Genomic DNA, 23,888 nt, shown 5'->3' with positions numbered 1-23,888 from the left:
TGCAAATCATAGGGTAAACAAGTTCTGTCTTTAATAAAACAAAATGATTGTTTGAGGACATGGTAAACACAAACACTTTATAATATTTATTTTAAAGTTTAATGAAATTCAACTCTAGAACTTATATTTATGACTTAAAGCAATAGTTCATCACAAAGTTAAAGTTAATCACTTTGGGAAATATGCTTATTCTCTTTTTTGATGAGAGTTACACAAAAAAACAGTGCAGCTGGATCCTGCTAGACGTAAGCTTAGTTTGGCATTAAGACTGGAAACAGGAGGAACAGATAGCCTGGGGTTGTAATTATGGAGTTTTTGAGAAGCTGGTATACACATTTTGTTACTTTCCAACGGAGTAAGGCTAGCTGCTTTCCCCTGTTTCCAGTCTTTGTTCAATAAGCTCACAGGCTGCTGGCAAAAGCCCTTTATTAAACAGATTGATACGACAGTGGTATTAAGCTTCTCATATAACCCTTGGAATTTCTCAAAATGTCAAATTATTCATTTAAGTCTGACTCAACCCTTAAATGGGCAAGCCCATATAAATATTTTGGGAAATTATTGTTAGCTATTCTCTACATTGCACCATTAAACTTTGTTTAGCAATGTTGAACCTATATAACACTGATATTACACCCATATTACACTCATGTAACAACTATAGTAGACCGTAATAACACAGTTATTACACCCCTTTTTATACCAATAGTGTGTATTAATACATGCATACATCATACATCCATATTATACCCAAGTTACACTATTATTACATCTACATAACACTCTTATTAGACACACATTGCACCTATGTAACACCAAAATGATACCCATATTACACCATAATAACATTATTATTAACACTTAAGGTTTAAATGTTATCTATACCTTTAGTTTTCATAATGGCATGCATTGACAAACAAGGTAACTTTCAGTGAGGTCAATAAAACATAAATGTACAAAAAACAATAGGTTATGAGTCTAAAGTTATTGATTATTTTTGAATATACCACACATGGGGAACAATATAGTTTATACAGTATAGTCCACACAGAATGGAGGAATGTTTAAAAACCTTCCCTACAGAGTATAAAACCATTAAAACGGGAATACAAAGGACATCTGTAAATGCAAACACATACAAAGACATGTTCAAACTACATCAGAATATGATAAATGATTCTGCCTCTCTGTGTAAACACTGTCTGTGGATCACACATGAATAGACAATAACGCAAGTATTTTGCAAGGACTCCCAAGTGTCCCTCGCGATTAATCAAAGCATCCACAGCTAAAGGCTGAGAGTGACAGACTTGCCATGCTGCTGCGCAGTAGATTAATGTTTGTATGCACTGTTGTTTGCCATGCTACAGGTTAAAAACACTTTCAGTCTTCCTCAGACCTATGAGGAACCACAGCGAGGCCAGGACCTCTGCGGTAGCTCCATGGCTACTCGAGGTCAATTGGTGGTTACGCAAACACGGAGGAAAAGAAAAACTCTTGGATTGGTCCACTGTCCGGGGCCAGATTCCTGCAGGGGAATATGAGGCTTTGAGAGCGTCTTTGTGTTAGAGTGAGAAGGAACCTCTTGTTTTTCCTCTGTCAGTCAGAAAGATGGGCAGTGACCCACAGGGACCCCCTCCCCTCCCCTCCTATGCCTGGCAGCTAAACAGCTATGGCAGAAGTGCTGAGCCGAGGGGAAATACCCGCTGATGTCAGAGCTTCACTGAATGGACAAGTATGCCCTCTTCTCTTCTTTTTTATTCTGCTGCCAATCTGTCAATTATCTAAATCCTTCAAATAAAGTTAGTTTGCTGCTCAATTTTTGAAAATGGCAGATCATTAAATCCCCTTATTAAGTGAGAATCTTTAATGAGAAAAAGACAAGTAGGCAGATTCCAGGCCCCACTGATGGTGCAAGAGCTTCCCTAACAGTTTCCAAGTCTAGTTAAAAACTCTGGAAGTATTTGTGTGCACTCACCTGATTCAGACTTCTTGGCGTACTTCTTGCTCTGGCCTCTGATGATGAGGATGAAGACCAGCAGCAGGATGAAGATGAGCCCCACCAAAGCCACCACAACCAGAAACCACCACTCCTCGTAGAAAGGCGCCACTTTTTGGGCTGGACCAAACACAGAAATTGGAATTCATGCTTGTTAAAAATAAAGTGGCCTTATTTCTGTCATGCCTGAATGACCTTCGGGAATTCAATTAGGTCTGAAAATGAATCTTTCTCAGATTTATGAAGAAATATATGAAAGCTCACCAGATATCGAAGGAGAAGGTAGACTGGGGGAGCCGTACCCGTAGTCGTTCACTCCAATTACCCTGAAGTCGTAACTGACCCCTTGCTTCAGTATATCCATGTTGAATGTGTGTGATGTCACCTCCTTGGGGATGTCCTTGATTAGGATATCCCACAATCCCTCATCTGTAATGGAGTTTAAGTTTTAATTTGGTGTGAGTCTGATGAGAAAATTAAACTTTAAAACAGTGCAAATGTGTCTTTGTTAATAGGTTGTTTGTTTTGTTTGATACAAGGCTTCTGTCTGGCAGCTCCCACGGGTAATCCATAATTCCAACAAATGTTACACAATCCATCAGTTTCACTGCTCCTGTAAAATTTACAGCAACCAAATCTACATCATAAATAGTGTTGCAGCCGTATTTCACACGAAGAAGGTAGTTTGCTTTGGAAATCTGGCCAGAGGGGCCATTTATTACACACCGCTGCTTGTAAACATCAATGAAAGGTGGACTCTTTTAGTGAGGTACACAAACATTAACTACCACGGGAGATCATCTGTCATAGGTCGCTTAACTTTTGCAAAAGTACGAAAATGGGTAATTTGATTTGAGGATAAAAACAAGCCATCCAGTTATATGATACAGCAGAGAGTTACGGCCCTTGGCATATGGACACGAGGGGGGAGGGGGTTGTGTGAGGTTGGTTTACCATCTTCCTATCCTAAATATTATAATAACCCTTCTTGAATCTAGGACCCCATTCTATTTTCACTCAAAAGAGATGTAACACATCCCGAGTCACCTACCATCCATCACCTACCTAACCCTGTCAATCGAAATGGAAACCTGATGCCAATTGTTTCAACTGCAGAGCCATGATCAATAACCCATTAAAATACCAGGGAGACACTCGGGGGGCCGCAGATGTTGACACTTTACACCACTTTCCTTATTTAAAGTATCAAGGAGGCTAGCATAGGCGAAGGTACTGATGCATGACTAAAGTGCTGATCGTCTGTGTCCTCGGGCAGCTGGGGCACACACCTGATGGTCTGGCCTCGATCACGTAGCGCGTGATGGGAGCACGTCCCGGGTCCCCGCTGGTCCAGTGGATTGTCAGGGCTGAACCGTAGCGAGTGATGAAGGGTTCTCCTGGTGGTCCCGGGGCTCCTGGGAAGGTATAAGTAGGAGTTGAAGCATTTAAAATAAAAAATAAAAAATGAGTGATCTATAATTACACAATTTGATCTAAGGAGCTTGTTTTGACCCTCAAGCTTACTTTCCAATTATTTCAATGGTGGGAAAACACAGGATCATACCATTTGAGATAAATGGGGTAGCTCAGATTAATGGTTTAACATATAATTGCTTGGTTTCTTCCATTAAATCATCTTAACGCCTAGTCATAATACTGTTAATATACATGTCAAAAAAACGTTTATGCTCTTGTTAAATCTCCTTAGTTTGCATAAATAAGTCAACATGTTTCACTATACAAAGTTGCAAAAAGTTTAAACCGGGGGGTATCAAGGAGAAACAAAAAGAATGAGAGGTGATTGGATGATCAGTCAACCAAGCAAGACTGGACCAATCAGATTTGACTATGTAAAACCTTAGACGGGGACACCCGGAACAACTTTCATGAACAGGTATCACAGCCTGTACCTTCTCCGGGGCCGGTGGTGATGTTAGCCTCCACCTCGGGCCCGTAGATGAAAGTCTTGGCCCTGATGCGGAAGTTGTAGGTGATGCCGTCGGCCAGGTCTCTGAGCTTCAACCAGAGGGGGCCGGTCCCCTTCACATCCACTGTCACTGTCTTACTGACTCCTGGGGGGGAGGGGGAGTGGGGACAGTCGACACAGGCCACTGAGGACTCTAGACAAACAGACCACATTTAGAGCAGGTCTTACACAAGCAAAGCAGTGAGGGAGCTCACAGGTAAACACACAAGCAGACATGACATTAGCAGAGGGATCAATTATATTGATTATTTTTGTACAATAATATTTAGTCATGTGTCGGCTGTGATGATAACAGAAGATAAAAGGTTGCAAGCTGTTAGGGTCAAGGTTGATTAGCTTATAGCTCAAGTAAAATGCACACTACAAGACTTGGTTAAAGTAAATTGATCTAAACAAAAGCACATGTATTAGATCTTGTCGTGTGCATAAAGCTGTTTATGAAAGTCAGCAGCCATTTAGAGCAGGGAAAAAGTGGAAGAACGAGAGCTCACCATCTACCGGTGTGCAGGGTTCGTAGACCAGACGGTAGCCCTCGATTATGCCATTAGGGAAGGTGGGCTCGCCCCAGGACACATTGACGGAGGTGGTGGTGAGCTCACTGAAGTGGATGAAGCTGGGGGCACTGGGAGCTGGAACATACAGAGATCAAAGGTTAAACGAAGCATGGGAAGTAGTCAATAAACCAAGCATGCGTGAGGGATTTTGGAGCTCTTCCAGGGACATACTGTATCTGTGGACATATGGCAGTGGAAATGGTTGCAGAGAAAACTCAATACAAAGCCCATAAAACTAAAATATGACAAAGGGTCAGGGCTCTCGTATGAAAGGCCAGAAATCACAAAAATCTTATCTGACATAAGGCTATGAATTCACAATGACAATTTACAGCCTCCATCACAGCTGACTGAGTCTGTGACACCACTGTGCTCCGAACACTGTTAGCCCTGTTGTCTTTAAATATGTCGAGCAGAAGTTGAGACGCTTGCAGTTATACAAAGCCCCTTTGTCTTCCAGAGAGATGGGATAACTATGTCCACAGTGCTCCTCCCTCCTCCCCCTTCCAGCTTATCATCTGCTTCCTCCTCTCACGACAATGGCTCACAAGGGAAACCAAGAGGCCGTGAACGGGCTCTTTTTCTTCCCTTAAATGCACCAGCATTTTGATAAATAGCTTTTTTACCAACGATTTAAGTGATATAGAGAGAAAGAGATAAAGAAAGAAAGATATAAAAGAAAGATAGATGGGTTATGGGCATTAAGGTGGTTTCATGGTGCCTGTAGAGAGAAAGCATGCTCAGAGGATTTCCATGCTCTTCAGACAAAATAGGAGATTCAGCAAAAGAGTTCAGAGCTGATTAGAAAACTTATGCTCTGTGTGTGGCTCTGCTAACATAGTTTGGCATACTGACAGCAACAATTAGCATCATGTTCGCATCAAATACTTTCCTCTTGGTTGACTCGTCCGCTTTGAGAAAACACTCTGCGTTCTCCAAACTAGCATCAGCCAAACATAAACATGACAAATGAATAAACATTGCTGTACGTGCTCCAATTCATCTGCTTTAGTCATGTCAGCCTGTTACCTCGTTTGTCTTCAGCTTGTCTCCTTTTTCCTCAGTAACTCTCCATCAGGTGTTCATTCATTCAACGCAGAGAAGTATTTGTTTTACTGGATTGCTTGATTACCAGCCGCAGTTCTTGACTGTTGCACTCATTCCTACTGAATTTGCATATTTATTAACTCCACCGAAGAGGTTATGTTTTCAGGTTGGTTTGTTTGACTGTTTGTCAGCAGGATTACAGTAAATCTACCAGCCAGATTTTAATAAAACTGATTCGAAAAATTGATAGAATTATGTAAAACAGCCTTGCCGGTGGTCTGCTTCACTCTCAGATTGCCCTTTTATTCGGTATGTAGTGGTTTAATGTACCTGCTTGCTGGGTGCGGCCCCTCGTCGGTGCGCTGCGGGGTCCGTCCCCAGCTGCGTTGAAAGGGGCCACACTGATCATATAGGTGGTGTAACCCGTCAGGTTCTTCAGCTTCACTCCTCCCTCCGGCATGAACAGAGTCCGCAGCCGCTCTGTCTCATTTTTGCGCTGGAACTCCCAAAAGTAAACCTAGGTGGAATTGGATTCATGAATAAATATTAATGCAAGTCTACAGATGCTGTTCAGGGAATTCAGCTTTCTTAAAACTCCCTCCCATTTCAATCTCCTTTAAGGAAAGCTGTTTTATTTTATTCCCTGTAAATGTTTTGTTGAGCAAAAGACTAAACATTTCCCCTCTGGAAAACAGTGCTACCTAAAATGTAGACATGTGCATTTAATGGTGATACACGTGAAATAGATGTGGTCTCTTGAGCACCACAAAAAAAACATCTGAATCTTTATATAAAGATAAAAACGGGGAAGTAGGTCCATTAAAGGTGTTGCTCCAGGGCCTATTTTGGCACCTGGCAGTGTTTTCTGAAGAAAAAAAAGAAGCGTGACTCCAACCTTGTAGCCCTGGATGTCTCCGTTCTGTGCATCCACGGGAGGAGGGTCCCACGTCACGTCCAGCTGGGTGGCGGTTGCAGACTGAATGGCCACATTCTGGGGCGGAGCTGTAGGCACTGTTGGAGGCCATCACACACGTTACTATACAAGACAAGGACGTTTTTTCCATCATATAGAGTGGTGCGGGAACGAGTCCTAAAACCTAACCTGTGAGTTAGCATTTTACCACTTCCGGTTCCCTCATCTCCGAGTCAATGGGATTTTCCCCAAGGATTTTGGAAAATAGCTTGAAAAAAGGTCTGTGGTTGACAGAAATTTAAGAGAAGTTTCACGTTTTGTTCCACAACATTAAAGACTGGCGGAACAAAACATGCATTTATCAAACGTTTTTTTTTTTTTACAATACTCCAAAATCCTATGGAGAAATCGCATTGCTTTTTTGTGGCGGGAACCCATGCGCAGCTTACTTCCGGGTCAGCCTACACAAATATGTCATCCCTGCACCAATCTATAAGGGACTGTTTTAGTTTGTGGTATACTCAGTGTATTGACAGGCAGCATTACAGCCACATAACACTAAACCTAAGAAAAAGAACCCCGGGATTTACAAAGAAAAATTACTCCTGAACTCTTAGCATGCTTCTTTAGGAGATCACTCATAGGTTGTGCGAGTGACTGCTGTCTAGAAAAGTCTGATCACTTGCATCGTGGGTGTTTAAATGACTTTGCCCAGGAGAATGTGTTGATTGAAATGACAGGAAGCGTACAAACCTGCCTCCCCCACAAACACCTCCTGTGGCGGGCTGGTCGGCCCCTCGCCTACAGCGTTGTAAACACTCATGCGTATCTCGTAGCGCTTGTGTTTACTCAGCTCTGCAGGGGAAGTAAACAACAAGGGATTAAAAGTTAGGAATTGATTTAACATGAAACACCATGAATCGCTTTTTAAAAAGCTCTTTTGAATACATAGATATGAGGAACAGCAGGCGTACATTTCTCAGGAATTGTACCTTATATAATTACTGGCGATAAATACATTGGTTGGCACAAAGTTGAATCCCTATTTGCTCCTTATTTTGGAAACCCAATTTTCCTTCAGCTGATCCCACATCCCTCAACATCCTTCCTGGTGCCACACAAATTCTGTAAAAGTCAGTAGGGCAATTCTGAGGCTGTAATCCCTCCCCAGTGTCCCACTTGTTCTCATAACACCACCACTAAGAATTGTAAAACACTGATTTTCTGCCACAAATAAATATTTACAAGGGTGCAGGAGCAGTCTGTGGCCATCTGCTTTTGTAGTGCTTCTCCAAATAAACTGACAAGTGCAAACCAAGGGGTATGTTGGGACTACCCGAGCGTGTGTACTTAGTGTCCAAGTATTTCTGTAGACAGAGAGCTTCCGTTTGCTTTTGGAGAACTGTTTGTACCAGCTCGATGTGAATATAAGCAGCCAAATGTTGTGTGACATTTTTCAAAACTTCAAACATATGTTGGGATTGTTTTTTTACTTAATTAGTTTGGGGATTGAATCATCGTTGAAGAGGTCATATTATGAGCAGTTTCAGTTTCATATTTGAGTGTTGTGTGTCTACTATGACACATTTTAATGTTCAAAAAGTGCTTTGTTTTACATTTCATCTTTAGCAGTCCATTTGCATGCACACAAACCTGTACAACACACTCCAAAAAGCAAACAAGGGCCTCTTTAAGATGTGTGTGTGTGTGTGTGTGTGTGTTTTTGTAAGATAGAGACATAACATAACCTACTGTCCAACTGATGCTGGTTCAGGGTTGAATCACTCAGGTTCTGGATGCTGTAGGGTGCTGCGGTGGAGAGGGGAAAAGGAAAAGTGATAAAAAAAAGGGTTAAATAAGGGGGAGGAAATGGAGAGACAATAGGCTCAGTGTCTGATATTTTCCTTGTTAAGAACCGCTTCACTTTGATCATAAACAGACCCACAATGACAGTGATCATACCACTGAGTGAGCCCTGGATTGACTCAACGTTAAATTATGGGGTAAGTTACACGGAGCAGGGGGTAACAGGGCCTGAGTAAACCTAATAATAGCCTGCAGCTGATCACGAGATGAAATGTTTTGCTGTGAGGTGTCAGATCTTGGAAAGCGTGAACGTTTTCCTCTGATGGAAATAAATGGCGCTGCTGAGGTGTTAGGAGGAATAATAACCTGTGAAGGAATCTCATAATGATGTGTAGTTGCTACTGATGTGAAGGTGGGAAAATAACACGTTGTGTCCCAGTAGTGAACAGTATCTTGATGTGCAGTGTTTGTCCTTGGTTTATTTATTTAAATTTACAATGTAGCATTTGCTTTTTGAGCATAATAAATGCAACATACAGGCAATTTCTGTTTCTGTGTAATGATCCAACAGCATAGGTGGTAACAAAGTCCTATTACTCATGTTCGCTGCAGTAATTCCTCACCGGTGAGATCGCCCCAGGTGGACAAACTGCTGATGGTGTGAGGAGAGTAACTGCGCAGACGGTCATAAAGCAGCTCACGATATCGAATCCGAAAGCCCAGTAAGATTCCGTTTATCTTCTCCTCAGAGGGGGGCTGGGAATGAAAAGATGGGGATTTCAAGTCTAATGTAGCAGAACTAAGCCGAATAGATATCTGAGAATATAGCACATGGCACACTTTTTTCAGCTTTAATGTGGTCATATGATTTGGTAATTTCACTTTAATAGGCATTTTACTTGTGTGTTCCTTCATTGTGATATTCCAATTCTTCACCATGTGATTTGTCTCTTGACTTACATGCATAAATTGAGGCTTACAGTAATAAAAGAAAAAGAAAATCTCCTCTTAGAATGATCTCATCCAAAGGTGAGTCATACAGAAAGAAATCCCCGATGGTTGAACGTGAGAGAGTGGAGCTGGAGGGCAAAAGCAAAACAAGAACCCTTCTATCCTTATAAACTCTACAAGTGTTCTCCATAAACATCAAATTGGTGCTTGCAGCCCCGTTTTCCTCTTTATGAGCTGTTAATTCAGGTGTGAGTGTTGGAGAGGGTGTTTTAGCTAGACGTACACAGAGTACATAGTGTGAAGCATCCAGCCCGTAAGTACAGGCCTGCTTTGTGTACTGCCATGATATCTCTTTAGAAGCCGCTTTCTTTGGCTTTTTATGGATTTTGCAAAGAATGAAACTTTTAAAAATGTGTCTCTTCTTACCTGCCAGCGGATCAGCACGGATGTCGTTGTGTGCGGTGTCACAGAGAGAATGCTGGGTGCTTCGTCGGGCGCTGAGGCAACAAAAGTGAGATAAATGGGCTAAATTGACCTGAAAATGTTCACAATTCAAGATGCTAAATGCGTCCATGTGCAGTGGCATTCATGGGGCATAAACAGAGAACGACTAGAACAGAACAGGCATTGTCAGATGAGTCAAGAACAGGCGTTTGGAAAGAGAACATTTCTTTAGTTGGTTAAAGCACCAGTGGGCAATCTTTTGATGCTGTGCACATCTCATGGTAACTGCAGATGGTGCACACATGACATCACCTGCTGGGTTTGCCAGTGGTGTCTGAATCCCAACAATAGGCTAATTCATGCAGACATTAGACTCCTTTCACACATACAGAAGAGTGTTGTGGTAATACTGTGCCAATAAATACAGATATAAAGTTCATGTGCGAACATTAAAGGTGACAGAGTTCCATATTCCACAGTACAGAAACGTTATATTTATAACAAACTGTTTGATATTATGTGTTGTAAGCTTATTAGCTGTTATGTACAAGTCTTGTCAATACTGTTAGGTTGCCAGGTAACCATTGAAGAGTGAATGCACATGCCATAAATAGTTGCAGCAATGCCCTAAAGAAACACAGCATGTTGTTTTTTCACTTGAAAAGACTCAAAACACGACTCCTATGTGAGCTTATAGGTGGATTTTATAACCTTACTTCCAGTCTTTATGCAATGTTTAGTTAATTGGCAGCTGGCTGTAGGCTACTGTTTAATAAAGACATGAGGGTACTGTCAAATCTTTAGATCCTACTCTCAGCAAAAAGGAAAATGAGAGGGATGAGTGTGGATTTCAAACTAGTCAAGGTAAATGTCTGGCCTGGGGTATAAAAGCGATACTAGTTACCAGGCACATTGGAAGATTTTTTTTTAAATGTTACATTTCTAGATAAAATCCTGTGCCTCAAACATAAGCAAAGAAAGTTAGCCTAAATAGCTTGATGGAGTAGCAGCAAACGCTGGGGCTTAGCAAAGGCTTAATTCACTCATCAGTGTGATGTGACTCTTACCGTCCTGTAGTGTCGTGATTGCTTCACTTTCCTCGCTGTACTCACTGTCCCCTATGTCATTGGTGGCTTTTACTCTGAACTGGTAGGATGTGAAGGGCTTCAGCCTTTGGGATGGAAGCACAGGAAAGCCCATCAATCTTGATGATAAACTACGACACTGGATCTTTAACCTTTCAGCTACAGATATCAAAAAGACAAATGTAGACTCACTGTGAGAGCTAAAAGCTTTTCAAGCTAACTAGGAGAAAAAGTCAGCAAAACTGAGACCTTTCTGCTGAATGCTGCATTTTCTAAATTCCTAATGTCCTAAACTTGTTTGTTTATGTTTATGTTTATGTTGTTGCTGAGAGAATATTTAAGTGAATGTAGCAGTAGGGACTACACTTATACTCTACATCTAAAGAGAACAAATAGAAAAACATGTCGTAACAAAGAGGATTAGATGTTGTACGAAAAATTGGACTCCAGAAAGCTAAAATATCTCTCTACCTTGACACTATGTAGGAGCTGGCCTCATGGTTGACGGAGGCGGAGTGGACGGTCCAATTGCTCTCAGGAAGCTCTCTGAGCTGCACCGTGTAGTAGCGCACAGGAGACAGGCCGTCGCTGCCCGGCTCCCAGGACAGCAGGACCTGACGGGCATGGACGTCTTTCTGAGGAACCACGGGGCGGCTGGTAGGCTGGGGACGCGCTGAATGTGGACGGATGGGGTTAACAAGGGAAGGAGACATTGGTTACAAAGGAGGGTGGATAAGAGAAGTACACATTTAAGAACAGAGTGGGATCAAAGGATTGAATTCATCAATAAAGGGAATAAAAGTTAGATACACGTTTTGCTTGCTCACATTTGCATGGGCCAAGTTGCACAAACAAGGGAGATTCAGATGAATGAAAAGTAGCTGAGGAATAAAGTTGCAGAGTAAACAATCCACAACATGCCTTGAGGGAAGCAGATGGACTGAATCGTTTCTCAGAACTGCATCAGAGCGCTTCCGATAAACACCCACAGGGCAGAAACACTCTGAAAACACATCTGCTGACTGGACTGTTAACTGGTGGAAGTGCAAAGGATGCTTCTTATAGCTCTGTGCTAGCTATGCCATTACTCAGATCACAAACCTGTCTGCTTCAAGAAACATGCAAACAACTGTTACCTAGTTACTGTTACAACTCAAAATACAACTAAACTTTGAAAAACGGCCTGTATAAACTGTATTACTGTTTTTAATCATCTGCTATAAATCCATCAGTCTGATGGTTACCCAGTAAGTCACGGTTACCTCTCTTCTCTGTGGTGACCACCAGGGCCTCAGCTGCCTCGCCCCAGCCCTTCCTCGTCTGCGCTTTGATGCGGAACACGTAGACGGACTCCGGCTTGAGGCTGGTCACTGTGTACTGGCGAGCACTGGGGATCAGCACGTCCACTGTGGGTGTGTTGCTATTGGAGGAGTTGAGGTGGTATGTGATCTGGTAGGCTGGGGGGTAGATTGGGGGGGAAAAAAGGTAAGGTAAGGTAAAACTGGGATGAAACATGTATTTTAGGTATTATTAGTTGCTTCTGTTGGTTTTTCTAACAACAAAGAGAAAAGCAAGCTGTGCAACAAGCAGATTTGTCTCTTCTGAAACGACTCCATTAGCGTCTGCTCCTGCATGCTACTGTGTGGCTCTGACATACTGTACAGTTTAAAATAAATGATCTGACAGATGTATAATGACTCAATCGCTCACAGGGAAATCCCCTATTAGCTTAGAAAAGAACTCCCTTTAGAGCCAGGAAATCACAAGATTTGATATTAAACATCGCCGAAGCATGTTGAAAGTCAACACCAGTGGGCCTTACACTCAATTAAAAAAATACATTTCTGGATTATATTCTAGATTTCAGGGATGAATGTCTATGAATAATGGTGATAAAAGAAAAAAATATCTTTCCAACTTTTGTATGTTACTAACCAAGTATTATGCCGTTGGGCTGGGAGGGAGACTGCCAAATAAGCCTGACGGAGGTGGTCCGCACTTCAGGGAACAGGATCCCCACAGGAGGTCCAGGCACTGCAGGAATGAAACAGACATAAAACTGAATACTTTAACAACTCAGACATTGCTCAAGTTTAATTTACTCTTATGTGTTGACCGGAAATCCTATCAAAGCTGAAGATAAATCATCCAAATGTTAGATTAAAGGTTAATAAATATTGTAAATGTTGATAGCATAAAAGCTACTTCTCTACTTGTTACTCAGACTATGCCAAAAAACATTGTTTAGAAATGTTCTTTGAGGTCATTTCATAGGACAAATTAAAGCGACACCGGTGCTGTAGTTACACTGGTGTTTGTGAAAATGCTATTTAACTGTAAAGCTTCATGTTTTCCCTACCATCATCTAAAGTCCTCTCTAGGATGGGTGGAGAACTGGGCCGTCCATCTCCAATCCGCGTGAAAGCCAGAACCTGGATCTCATACAGAACATATTTCCCAAGCCCGTTGAGCTGAATGCTGTGGGTGGCGTTCCCCTCCACCATCCAGAAGTGGACCGAACTGTCAGAGTCCTTCTCTTTGTACACCACCTGATCCAGGGCAGGAAATAAAGAGATGTTGGGGAAAAGGGACTTTGGAAATAAAGAAATTGCTTCACTGTCACATGGCTGCTATGTCTACTGCATCAAAATTGCTGTTTTTTCTGACAGGACAATTAGATGTTTTTTGACTGCTCAGTACAAGAAGCAAAAACAGACCTTGTAGCCAAGAATGAGTCCATTTCTGTCTGGCTCGGGAACTTCAAACCAGCGCACCAGGATGCTGCTGGAGGTGGTGGCGAAGGCAGACACGTTGGTGGGTCCACAGGAGGGGACTGGATACAAAGACAGTGGGGAGCCAGAAACATTATGCCTCAATAGTCCATTGTTTGTCATTTATTCAGAAAAATTCATTTGTCCTACTCCCTGTGTGCATGTGTATTGACTGTGTGGATGTAATTTGACTGATCTGCTATGGTTATGGCCTGTGTGCTTCTGTTTGCACAAAGCCTCTGATATCCTGGAATACCCTGCAGGCCTGCTGTAAAAAAAATAAAAAAAGAGAGAGACTGCAAGAATAGGCCTTTTCTCTTCCTTGGCAGTTATCCCTGGACATAATGCTCTGATTCCTAAGAATCTGCTGAAGTGAGTGGAAAAAACGGAGCACAGGAATTCCACATTTGAGTCCATGTGTTCTCAATTTCCTCAGCCTCCTTCCACTCATCACTGCCCAACGTCTGCTGAGCAATGTGAAAGAAGGAGCATGGAGGGAAAATGGCTTGGCTGCTAAAAAGACTGTGGCACTGAGCATCATAGTGTCTGCTCATACAATAATTGTACATATGGCAGAGTGTAAATTGTTTTTTTCCTTTTAATATGACTAATAATGTGGATATTCCACACAGATGTTGCAAAAACCACATTAGTAATAGAGAAGTAACCAGGGGCTTTCATTCACGGAAAGAAAATCAATTAAAATACGGTCATGGTTCTTAAACAGGAATGTGCTCTCTTGGTTTTTGTGTGTTATAAATCTCTTTTCATCGTTGTTCCTGTTTACATAACCTGACACTTTGCAGCACAAACAAAAAAGTGCTTCTGAGTAATTAACAGAGCCTTGCTTTGCTGTTTTTGTAATGCTAATGATGCAGTGCATTTTCCTCCACTCCGGATCATTGATCATTTGACTCTCGTACATTTCTTCTCTGAGGATAACGAATGAAACGCTAACTCACCAGACTCCCTCGTCCTGCCTCTGACGGGCTGGCTCCAGGGCCCCGTCCCAATGCCGTTCACGGCCTGGACCCTGACCTCGTACTCGGTCCACTCCTCCAGGTCCTCGATGGTGAACTCTCTCTCCAGGCGGTCGGCGATGATGTGGATCAGCGCCCGGCCCTGTGAGCCCGCACGGGAGTACTGGACCCTGTAACCCACCTGCTCTGCATTCCCGTTGTATTCCCACTCAGGCAAAGGCTAAGCATGAACATTGAGAGAGGAAAGGAAAAGAAAAAGAAAAAGAAGCTTCAAGTGAGGCATTGTTTTTATAGTTGGCTTTTACACTGCACAGTTAATGTAATTATTGTCTAAACCACAGTGGACCAGTGCAAAATCTAAATCATATTTTTTGTTATAGGCCAAAAAGTACAAGTTTTAAATGAGGTATTATGGAGCTACAGAGCTATGATGGCCTACAATGAGTTTACTACAGAGTAATTAATACAATCTCTTTTGGAGTTGGCCCTTTAAAAAAAACACCATGATCATTTTATTGCATTTTTTAATGGTAAAATTAATACTTTAAAAAAAAAGAATCCTTCCCTCTTGTATTTCGATATATATTACAGTCAACTTCATGTTTTTTTCCAAATTTTGCTGTACTATAGTGAAACATCCTGATTCACACATGTGATTTAAGCTGTGTTTAAGAGATGGTATGCACACATGAAGCAGATTCCTACTCACCATCCATCGCAACCAGAGGCTGGTCTCGCTGGCGGTGCGCAGGGTGACGTTGGCGGGGGCCATGTCAGGAGGGGCGGGCAGAGTCTGGATCTTCCTGGAAGGCTGGCTTGGGAGACTGGTGCCAACAATGTTCACCTGGCGCATACGGAACCTGATGTTTGGAGAAAAAAACATTTTAATGCAGGTTTCATCTGAACTGTTTGGAAAACTTGGATGAACTCCCTGGCTTATTGTTACACAGTGTGCATCCTCTTACGTGAGGCTTATTGCATTTGATCTGAGATCAGAGCATCAACTATGCATACAGCATGAACATGAGCAGCAGGCTTGTTTGTTACAGCCTGTATATGCAAGAAAAACAACATTTTGGTTGTCTAACTTTAATCAAATGTAAACTGGCAGCACTGATGTTAGAGTGATGAAAGCTGTTGCAGGTCTTCAGGGATTGGCTCAGTGAAATGTGCATTTGTTATATTAAATGTGATGGAGGAAAACAAGCAGAAGACTGAAACAAGATAAAGATCATGCAGATGCTGTTAAAAAATCATTTTGAAACCATACTGTCCATAACAAGCTTGTATCCAAATCAAAAGGAATGGAGAATGAGATAAGGCTCCTGGGATGTGCTGAATTTAGCCGAGATACTCAAACACACACATGCACACACACACACACACACACACACACACACACACACACACACACACACACACACACACACACACACACACACACACACACACACACACACACACACACACACACACACACACACACACACACACACACACACACACACACACACACACACACACTTATCTGTTGTTTGTCACAATCGGCACACGCTTAATTACATTGTTATCTAGCATTAGCTTATTCTTGGAAAATCATGAGCTTGTTCATCCCTTATGAGACTATCCTATTACTTTAACAATGCACTGTAAACTAAAGAAGATAGTCTTGTGACAGCCAATTCAGATGTGATGCGTGATGGGCCTTTGGGTACTTGTTTGTTTGCTGCTATGTATATATAATTTTTGTATCTATTTGCAGGATGCAAGTCCAGGATAAAATTATTATATTTGAATATCTAGGCTTGGTCTGGGTCCATTTGAAGGTGGTGTGTCCACCAACATTTGTGATTTTTGCATGCTAACTAAAGATAGCAATATAAGGAGTAAAGCAGACACAGTTCACAGTACCTGTAGAAGGTGTATGGGTTGAGACCAGGCACCTCCAAGGAGCGAGCCTCAGGTTCGTTGGACACTTTGTGGACCATCACCCAGTCCTCAGTCTCCCCCACCACACCAACCTGGGAGCAAGAAAATTAGATTTAAAGTCCTCAGGATAAAGAAGATGACTCAAAAAAGCAGCAAAACATGACGAGGAAATTCGAACTTCAGATCTCGATTAAATGTGGTCTACCTGGGCCTCCATCTGCCAACGGGAAATGGATGTTTTGCCATCATAGCCCGGTTTGAACTGCAGGGTGACGGAACGTGGGCCGATGTTGGAGATTGCCACATTGGTGGGAGGACCAGGAAGCTCTGTGAAGACAGAAGAGTCAGTGTGAACTTAAAGACGACAGAAGAAGTTATGGAGCAATTCACTGACAATGCTGCAGGAGTATTTTGTGTGGCTGCCTCTTCAACAGGCTGCTTTTGGGTTGTAGACCTTGATTAGCAAAATCTATCTCCCACAGCACCCTCTTGTGGCAGTACAGATACTGCACATAGATTAACTTCTCAGCCGCCTCATTTATTCCAATCCCTTGTACTCCCAACTTCAGCTAAAACAGCAAAAGTATATTAGATTAGGAAAAGATGACGCAGTACACAGGTGGAGACAATGCCATGAATGCCAATTACACTGCAGTTATCTGGAGATACGATTCAATCTGATAACACACTGTTTACACTTGAGCTGAGTAAACCGTAAGAATAGTTTATTCCCTGGAAATCTAAGAGGGGAATCTGAAAACGGTGAATATGTAGAACAGTGGGACGCCTGTTCAGCGTATATGAATATCCTCATTTGTAGGAAAGCTTTTTGTGAGTGTGTGTATTGAGAGGTGTGCCTGTGCATTAAACAATCTACTCCTCATCTTTTTCCCTCTTCTATGCTTCCCTCTAGACGAGCATTAAACCTACTATAACATATGCCCATTCCAAACCACGATATAGTTTGAATAAATCCTAGTTAGAAAATATTAACGCCAACTGCCTATTGAAGTGTGGACAGTGGCGTAATATTAAAAAAAGATGTGATCACTCCCAAGCAAGCACTTTCTTCCAAGATTGCTTAAATGCGGGTTGTATTCAAGTTGAATGAAATGCAGATTACACGAGTCGTAGTTAAATTACTACTTTTAAATCATATGCATGAGGTGACTTTTATCTGCATTGTTATGGTACAGTTGCAGGCACATAGGTGTTTTCTTTACGCATATACAATCAGAGTAATCACCGTTTTGGGGACGTTAACGGCTGCTGGGAAGCCTGCTCTCGACTTAACAGCCTGTTTTCTCACAGGTTTCACAGATGCACCGGCTCTGAATGCCACTCCAGTAATTGATGTGGGCTTTGTGTATCCTATTACACAATTTAGCAAATATGAAATCATTAAAGACCGTAATTGTGTCTAATGCTCTCGTGGGAGCTGTTATTTCGCAGATGTGGGTCAGCTATTTGTATTGGTAACTCTTTCCGGCTCGGTCCCGGTTGAGTTGACCCAGGGTCAGATTATATTGTGTCTGGCGCCCGACAACAGAGAGAGTTTTCACCAAATTGAACAGGGAGAAGTAAATATGCAGGAAGGGGAGTTTTAATAAAAGGTTCCCAGCTAGTGAACACTTTTACCACAAGGGTCTTCATTATAAACTGGAGATGTAGAGAACGGAATAAGGCTTTAGCAGGGAGGCTGAAGTAAAACATGCCATTGAGGTGCATCTCAGGTTTTTGGAGATGGACACTTTTCTAGTAACTAAAACCAAGGATATTTTGGTCTCGAATACTTTGATTTTCATAATTATCTCTTTAATCAGTCTATCATGCCTCTCAAACACCCCTTTCAGTAAAGATCTGTTTGCATGCACAATTAAAAAATAGCCAAAGACAGAAAACCCCATGGGGTGATTTGAAACCTCCACCTAATGACTGTTAAAATGACACAGTATTATATACTGGTGTCGATACCTACAACCACTATTAGACCACTGGGTACACACAGTACTGAGTGTAACACCACTGTTCATGTGCAATATATACTTTGACTTTTTATTATTGTTATAACTGGGTGCTACTTCACTCCCTTTTATAATGCTGCTTCTTATTTTAACCAATTAATCAATCACATTTATTTATAAAGCACATTTAAAAGCAACCAAAGTGCTGTACAGAACAGAACAGGTAGCCGACACAACCTTTACCATAAAATAAATTAATAAACAAAAGAAAGAAATACTGACGTAAACATTAACAGACACAGCTCATATGTACAAATAAACAAACACATAGGCAAATCAGCCAGATAAGGAATCAGACGCTACAGAATACAAGTACTTTTTTTAGCCAGGATTTAAAGCAGTCAATGGAGGGGGGCGATCTGATAGGGAGGGGGGATGCTGTTATACAGTCTCGGGGCTGCAATAGAAAAGGTCGCCCCTGAGTTTACATTTGGAGCGTGGGACAACCAGGAGCCCCAGGTTAGCCGAGCTGAGGGGCCTAGAGCTATAATACAGGATTAGGAGGTCTGCAACATAGGAGGGGCCCTGCCAATTTAGGGCTTTATTCATAAACAGGACAATTTTAAAATAAATTCTGAAGCACATTGGCAGCCGGTGGAGAGAGGCCAGAATGGGGGTATGGTCTCTTCCGGGAACCTGTGAGGAGCCTGGCTGCGGCATGGTGTGTTTACCTATTGTAATGTACTTTTAGATTTTTATTAGAAGTGTGTTTGCCTCTTTCTTATTTGTTAGCCAACATATAATTTACTTGGCTGTGGGAGGGATAAAGAATATCTGATGACACAACATTAATCTAATTATATGCTTGTAAAATAGTGAAGGCAAACAAGTAAATAATATTTACATCACAACAAAAGAAGAAAGTCTGTGGCTTATCCAGACAGAATATTTGGGGCATTTCTAGAAAGAAGTTGCACGAAATGAAAAGTTGTATTGCTGTGACCACACAACTGCAACCCAATATCTCACAGCATGGGCAAATATTTGTGAGGTCAGTGAGAACATACAGGTTTTTGTTTGGTTTTATGATTCTGACCTGGTGGGACGCCGGAGGAGATGGTGGAGGAGGACAGCTGGCCTTGGCCTTTGGAAGTCATCCCCGCCACTTCTATGGTGTAGGTGGTGAGCGCAGTGAGTCCCGTGACCCGGTACTCTAAGGTGACGTTCGGCAGGTAGTGGGTAACTCTGGTGTTGGTGCGGTTGAACTCCTCCCACGAAATGCGGTAACCTGTAGAGCGGCAGGGATGAGTTTACAGAAACAGACAGAGAGTCCTTTTGGGGAGAATTCCACATCAGTTTTACTACAATAGCAACTCTCTGCTCGCATGCCACGAGGCAAGCTAACAGAAATATTAAATTACCTTCATCAAAAATTGAATATAGCAAATTAAATCAGCCTGTGATTATACTACCCTACACACACACACACACACACACACACACACACACACACACACACACACACACACACACACACACACACACACACACACACACACACACACACACACACACACACACACACACACACACACACACACACACACACACACACACACAACCTCCGCCCACTCCCGTGCTTACTGTACACTCTCAAAGTTAATACAATTTGCTTCTTGGCCAGCAGCTCTCTTCATGTGATTGCATAAGGCATTAGGCAGCATTTCATGCCAAATCAATAATTTCACATGGCATGTCAGTGCGTGCCTCCTGCTGTGTGTGGCACTTTAAAATGTGTTGGAAAAACACTTCAAGATATTCTGCTGGATTTCAACCTCGGTAAACACCTAAATATCAATGTCAGTGTATGCCACCTGTTCTTTGCTCAGATTTTACAGTGTAGAAGTAATAGTTCCCTGGCAGAAATTTATTTCATTAAGACACGCTTATTCATGGACCAGTGAGACAAAAATGGGTATTTACAAGAGGGCCTATTATGCTTTCTGGGGGTTTCCCTTTGCTGAAGTGTGTTTTATAGGATTTTGTGCATGTAAATGGTCAGAATTGACTTGCAAAGCTTAGGGGAGGAGAAAAAATGTCTTTGTTTGCATTGTAATATTTCATGTAGGAAGTTGTATAAGTGTTGTTCAACTGATGCAATGGCTGTTATGTAAGCTCATGCAGCTTAGGCAGCAGACTGTAAAGTAAGCCAATAAAACAAGAACATTTTCCCTACTGAACTGAATGCAGAAATTCATCCGTATATATCAAGTTGACGTTGATATACCTGTGAGGACTCCATTCTTCTCGCCGGGCTCACTCCAGCTGACTTTGAGCGAGGTGTCCAGGATCTCAGTGAAGCTCAGGTGACCCACAGCACCCGGGGCTGAACGGGGACAAATAATATTAATGAGCCAGGGCCAATGGGTAAACAAGACGCTCTAGAATAGTGGACTGATCCGCAAACTGGAGACGGAATTTGCATTTTCACTGTGTTTACAACTAAATCAGCACAAACAAAAACTGTGTGATGACAAGTTGAGAGAAATTAACAGTTTTTAAAGCTTAACCAATTATCTCAGAGGGAATCTCTAAGTCCCAATTATGATGATCCTGGCTAGATGCAGCATAAACTCAGTCATTAGCACTACTGTACAACTTGGTTCTGCATGAATAATAGATGCTGCCCGGAGGATGTGTTAGTGTGAGATGCTTCATGTCCCCTCGCCGCCACCAGAGAGTGAGAGCAATGTGGAAGGAGAGTCACTTACTGTCCTCGTGTGTCCTCAATGCTTTGGGCGGGCTTCGGGGGCCGTCTCCTGGCGTGGTGAAACACAGCACAGAGGTGTAATACTCTGTGAACTTCTTCAGACCTGTCACATATCCCACATGGACGCTGTCCTGGAAGTTCGGTCGCACTGTTACCATAGTAACTTCGTCGTCTCTGCCGGGCTCCCAGGCCAGCAACTGAAACAGGCCGAGAGGGACGAGTAAGACCGAAGAAAAACAACCAGAAAGCTGCTAATGATGTTTCTGTAATACACATTTAACCTACAAAACTAACAACAGTATCTGTCCTTGGTAGTCATGAGCCAGTCTGAGGAGTTATTTGGCAACATGGCTCTCCCAAATATATATTTAGAAAGATACCCTGAAGAGGTTTTCACTGGGAGGGTATGGCTGATTAGCTCCATTAAAACAGACTGGGAAATGTAGATAGTCAAGGCTCAAGAGAGGCATCCCATCATGCATTTTGATAGCGCACCATATAGCATCTACAAATGGGAGCTGGATCGACCAATTAGGTGCTTAGTTAATGTGTCCCACTGGATTTCTGTTGGGTATGTTTCCAGAGAGTGGGAAGTTTGCAGGGAAGTCAAGAGCTGGCAAAAAAGATGTCAGAGGTAGAGATACTTGATTGTCTGCCACCCTTTTTTTTTTTCTCTCTCTCCCTCTCTCTCTCTCTCTCTCTCTCTCTCTCTCTCTCTCTCTCTTTGTCTTTTTTCAAAAGTATTCTTTTTCTTACCTTTCTATCACCTCTCATGCAATTTAAATCTCTAATTTCCACTGCTGCCTCCCTGGAGAAACATTTGGTATTTAAAATTCAGATTGGGTTTGAACAGTGACCCCTCCACCCTGCTGAGTAAGGCCCTTTGCAGCACTATTGAACCGACAGACAAAAAGGCAAGGGGAAAAGAAACCAATTATGTAATTAAGTCGCAAATGAGCCAGAAAGAGACAGATATTTCACGAGACGGAAAAATAGCAGTGCCCTTTGGCTGTAGCTCACCTGTGGGCTACATTGGTAGAATATTTCAATGAAGTGTATTCAAAAGACATAGATGGACTGTATTCAAGAGCCTGTTACAAAATAATGAAGACATTCATCATTACGTACGCAGAGCCTCGCTGTAAAACACGTGAAAAATGGATGCGGGGATACACAGAATGACCTGCAACTGACAGATGGGTGAACGAGTCCATCAGTCACCATGGCACCAAATATCCTTTGCCCCTTGGCTCCACTCCCCCTTTTGCTACACAGGACATGTGATACTACAAGCTCAGCGCTGACACTTCTGTCAATGGATGCGACGGCCGCCGGCCACGGTGCTGCAGCAGCTACTGACCTTGTAGCCCTGGTTGATGCCGTTGATGAACTGAGGGTTAGGGGCCGTCCACGTGAAACGGATAGTTGTGGAGTTGACCGCCTCGGCCTGCACGTTGCCCGGGGCGATGGTGGGTACTGCGATGGAAGAGAGGAGGGAGAGTGGAAAGACAGAGGTGTGAGAACACATTTCAGGTGACTGCTGGAAGCCTTCCCGCATCTATTTCGATGTCAGTATTGATCGCCGCGGCACAGGTCAGGGCACATACTGCCATCACTCTCCTTCTGTTGGCACTAACACCTAACACCAGGCCTCTGTGACTTTCTTTGTGTGAGCTGCTTATAGATTTCAGCGGGATGCAACCTTTGTGTGATCCTTACAAAGAAGAATCAATGCATCAAGTGTTTTTTCAAGTTGACTAGAAAATGTGTTCCACTATTATTGCACTGTTCCCACGGGATGTTACAACCTAGTCCTATTCATTGTGAATAATGATCTCGCTTCAAATTAACACATATAAATGCAGACTCATTGAAAATGACATTTTTGATAATTAAGAAAGACATGAGTCAGCACATTAGTTTTGCTCTCAGATCGATAATATTGATGATGTGCGCTCACCTCCCTGCAGGGTCCACTCAGTGACTTTATGACTGAAAGTGCCCAAACCCGCCCCGTTGTACGCGGCGACCTCAATCTCATAGTTAGTCCAGATGATGAGGTCCTCCAGCAGCAGGTTGGTTACATCGGGACTAGTTATGTTCTTTATCTGGTAGTCCACAGGAAGTCCAGTCAGACGGTACCTAAGTCACAGATGGAAAAGGAACCAAAGCATAAGATGCTTCGATTGGTTGTGTTTATACACCCTGAATTTGACCTTTACTACAGTTCTGCTGCTTGAGTCAGTACACTAGAGTCCCTGCTAGGGGGAGACAAAGCACCAGCAAACAAGCAACTAAAAAAACACCTGGAAAAGACCTGGAAAGCACCTGCTGTTTTATTTGGATGCAATGAATAAAAACCCTGATAGAAAACCAACCTAATTACATGTTTACAGGATTTACACTCAGTTTGGCATTTAGCTGACTCTGCTTATTAGAGTTGCTAAAGTTTGCTGAAGTCAAAGAAGTCTTTAGTGAGTGAATTATTTTGGGGTTCACTGACACTGTAGGGAATGTTAGGCTTTAAAGCAAAACATGCCGTGTGTAACTTATATCCAGCTCTTAGCATAATAAGATAATGGAGAGGAAATTGAGTAAAAGCAGTATTAAAAGGAACATTTTCAGTAGTAATTAAAGCATGTGCTGGTGTGCATAACACGTTTGAATAGCTTTTCACAATGTCTTGTT

The 23,888-nt window shown here is 42.4% G+C and overlaps 1 protein-coding gene across 6 annotated transcripts in view; it reads right to left on the bottom strand.

Moving 5' to 3' along the window:
- Positions 1-23,888, bottom strand: part of sdk2b (sidekick cell adhesion molecule 2b) — a 253,938-nt gene that overhangs the window by 13,729 nt on the left and 216,321 nt on the right. For 4 of the 6 annotated variants that reach the window (XM_063894111.1, XM_063894115.1, XM_063894112.1 and 1 more), the window contains exons 17-42: positions 23,161-23,342; positions 22,561-22,676; positions 21,202-21,397; positions 20,718-20,816; positions 19,527-19,718; positions 16,672-16,793; positions 16,449-16,558; positions 15,247-15,397; positions 14,520-14,757; positions 13,504-13,619; positions 13,146-13,335; positions 12,722-12,820; positions 12,049-12,243; positions 11,258-11,459; positions 10,769-10,872; positions 9,684-9,754; positions 8,930-9,062; positions 8,253-8,309; positions 7,254-7,355; positions 6,483-6,598; positions 5,918-6,104; positions 4,478-4,615; positions 3,910-4,119; positions 3,289-3,414; positions 2,264-2,428; positions 1,979-2,119 (exon numbers count right to left, since the gene is read on the bottom strand). In XM_063894111.1, coding sequence (XP_063750181.1) covers positions 1,979-2,119; positions 2,264-2,428; positions 3,289-3,414; positions 3,910-4,119; positions 4,478-4,615; positions 5,918-6,104; positions 6,483-6,598; positions 7,254-7,355; positions 8,253-8,309; positions 8,930-9,062; positions 9,684-9,754; positions 10,769-10,872; positions 11,258-11,459; positions 12,049-12,243; positions 12,722-12,820; positions 13,146-13,335; positions 13,504-13,619; positions 14,520-14,757; positions 15,247-15,397; positions 16,449-16,558; positions 16,672-16,793; positions 19,527-19,718; positions 20,718-20,816; positions 21,202-21,397; positions 22,561-22,676; positions 23,161-23,342 — 3,758 coding nt within the window. The remainder of the gene's footprint in view (positions 1-1,978; positions 2,120-2,263; positions 2,429-3,288; positions 3,415-3,909; positions 4,120-4,477; positions 4,616-5,917; positions 6,105-6,482; positions 6,599-7,253; positions 7,356-8,252; positions 8,310-8,929; positions 9,063-9,683; positions 9,755-10,768; positions 10,873-11,257; positions 11,460-12,048; positions 12,244-12,721; positions 12,821-13,145; positions 13,336-13,503; positions 13,620-14,519; positions 14,758-15,246; positions 15,398-16,448; positions 16,559-16,671; positions 16,794-19,526; positions 19,719-20,717; positions 20,817-21,201; positions 21,398-22,560; positions 22,677-23,160; positions 23,343-23,888) is intronic. The other 2 variants (XM_063894113.1, XM_063894117.1) reach the window with 1 other exon arrangement.

The sequence above is a fragment of the Eleginops maclovinus genome, chromosome 10 (assembly GCF_036324505.1).
Source record: "Eleginops maclovinus isolate JMC-PN-2008 ecotype Puerto Natales chromosome 10, JC_Emac_rtc_rv5, whole genome shotgun sequence".
Taxonomy (NCBI): Eukaryota; Metazoa; Chordata; class Actinopteri; order Perciformes; family Eleginopidae; genus Eleginops; species Eleginops maclovinus.
This window is presented reverse-complemented; position numbering and strand designations above follow the sequence as displayed.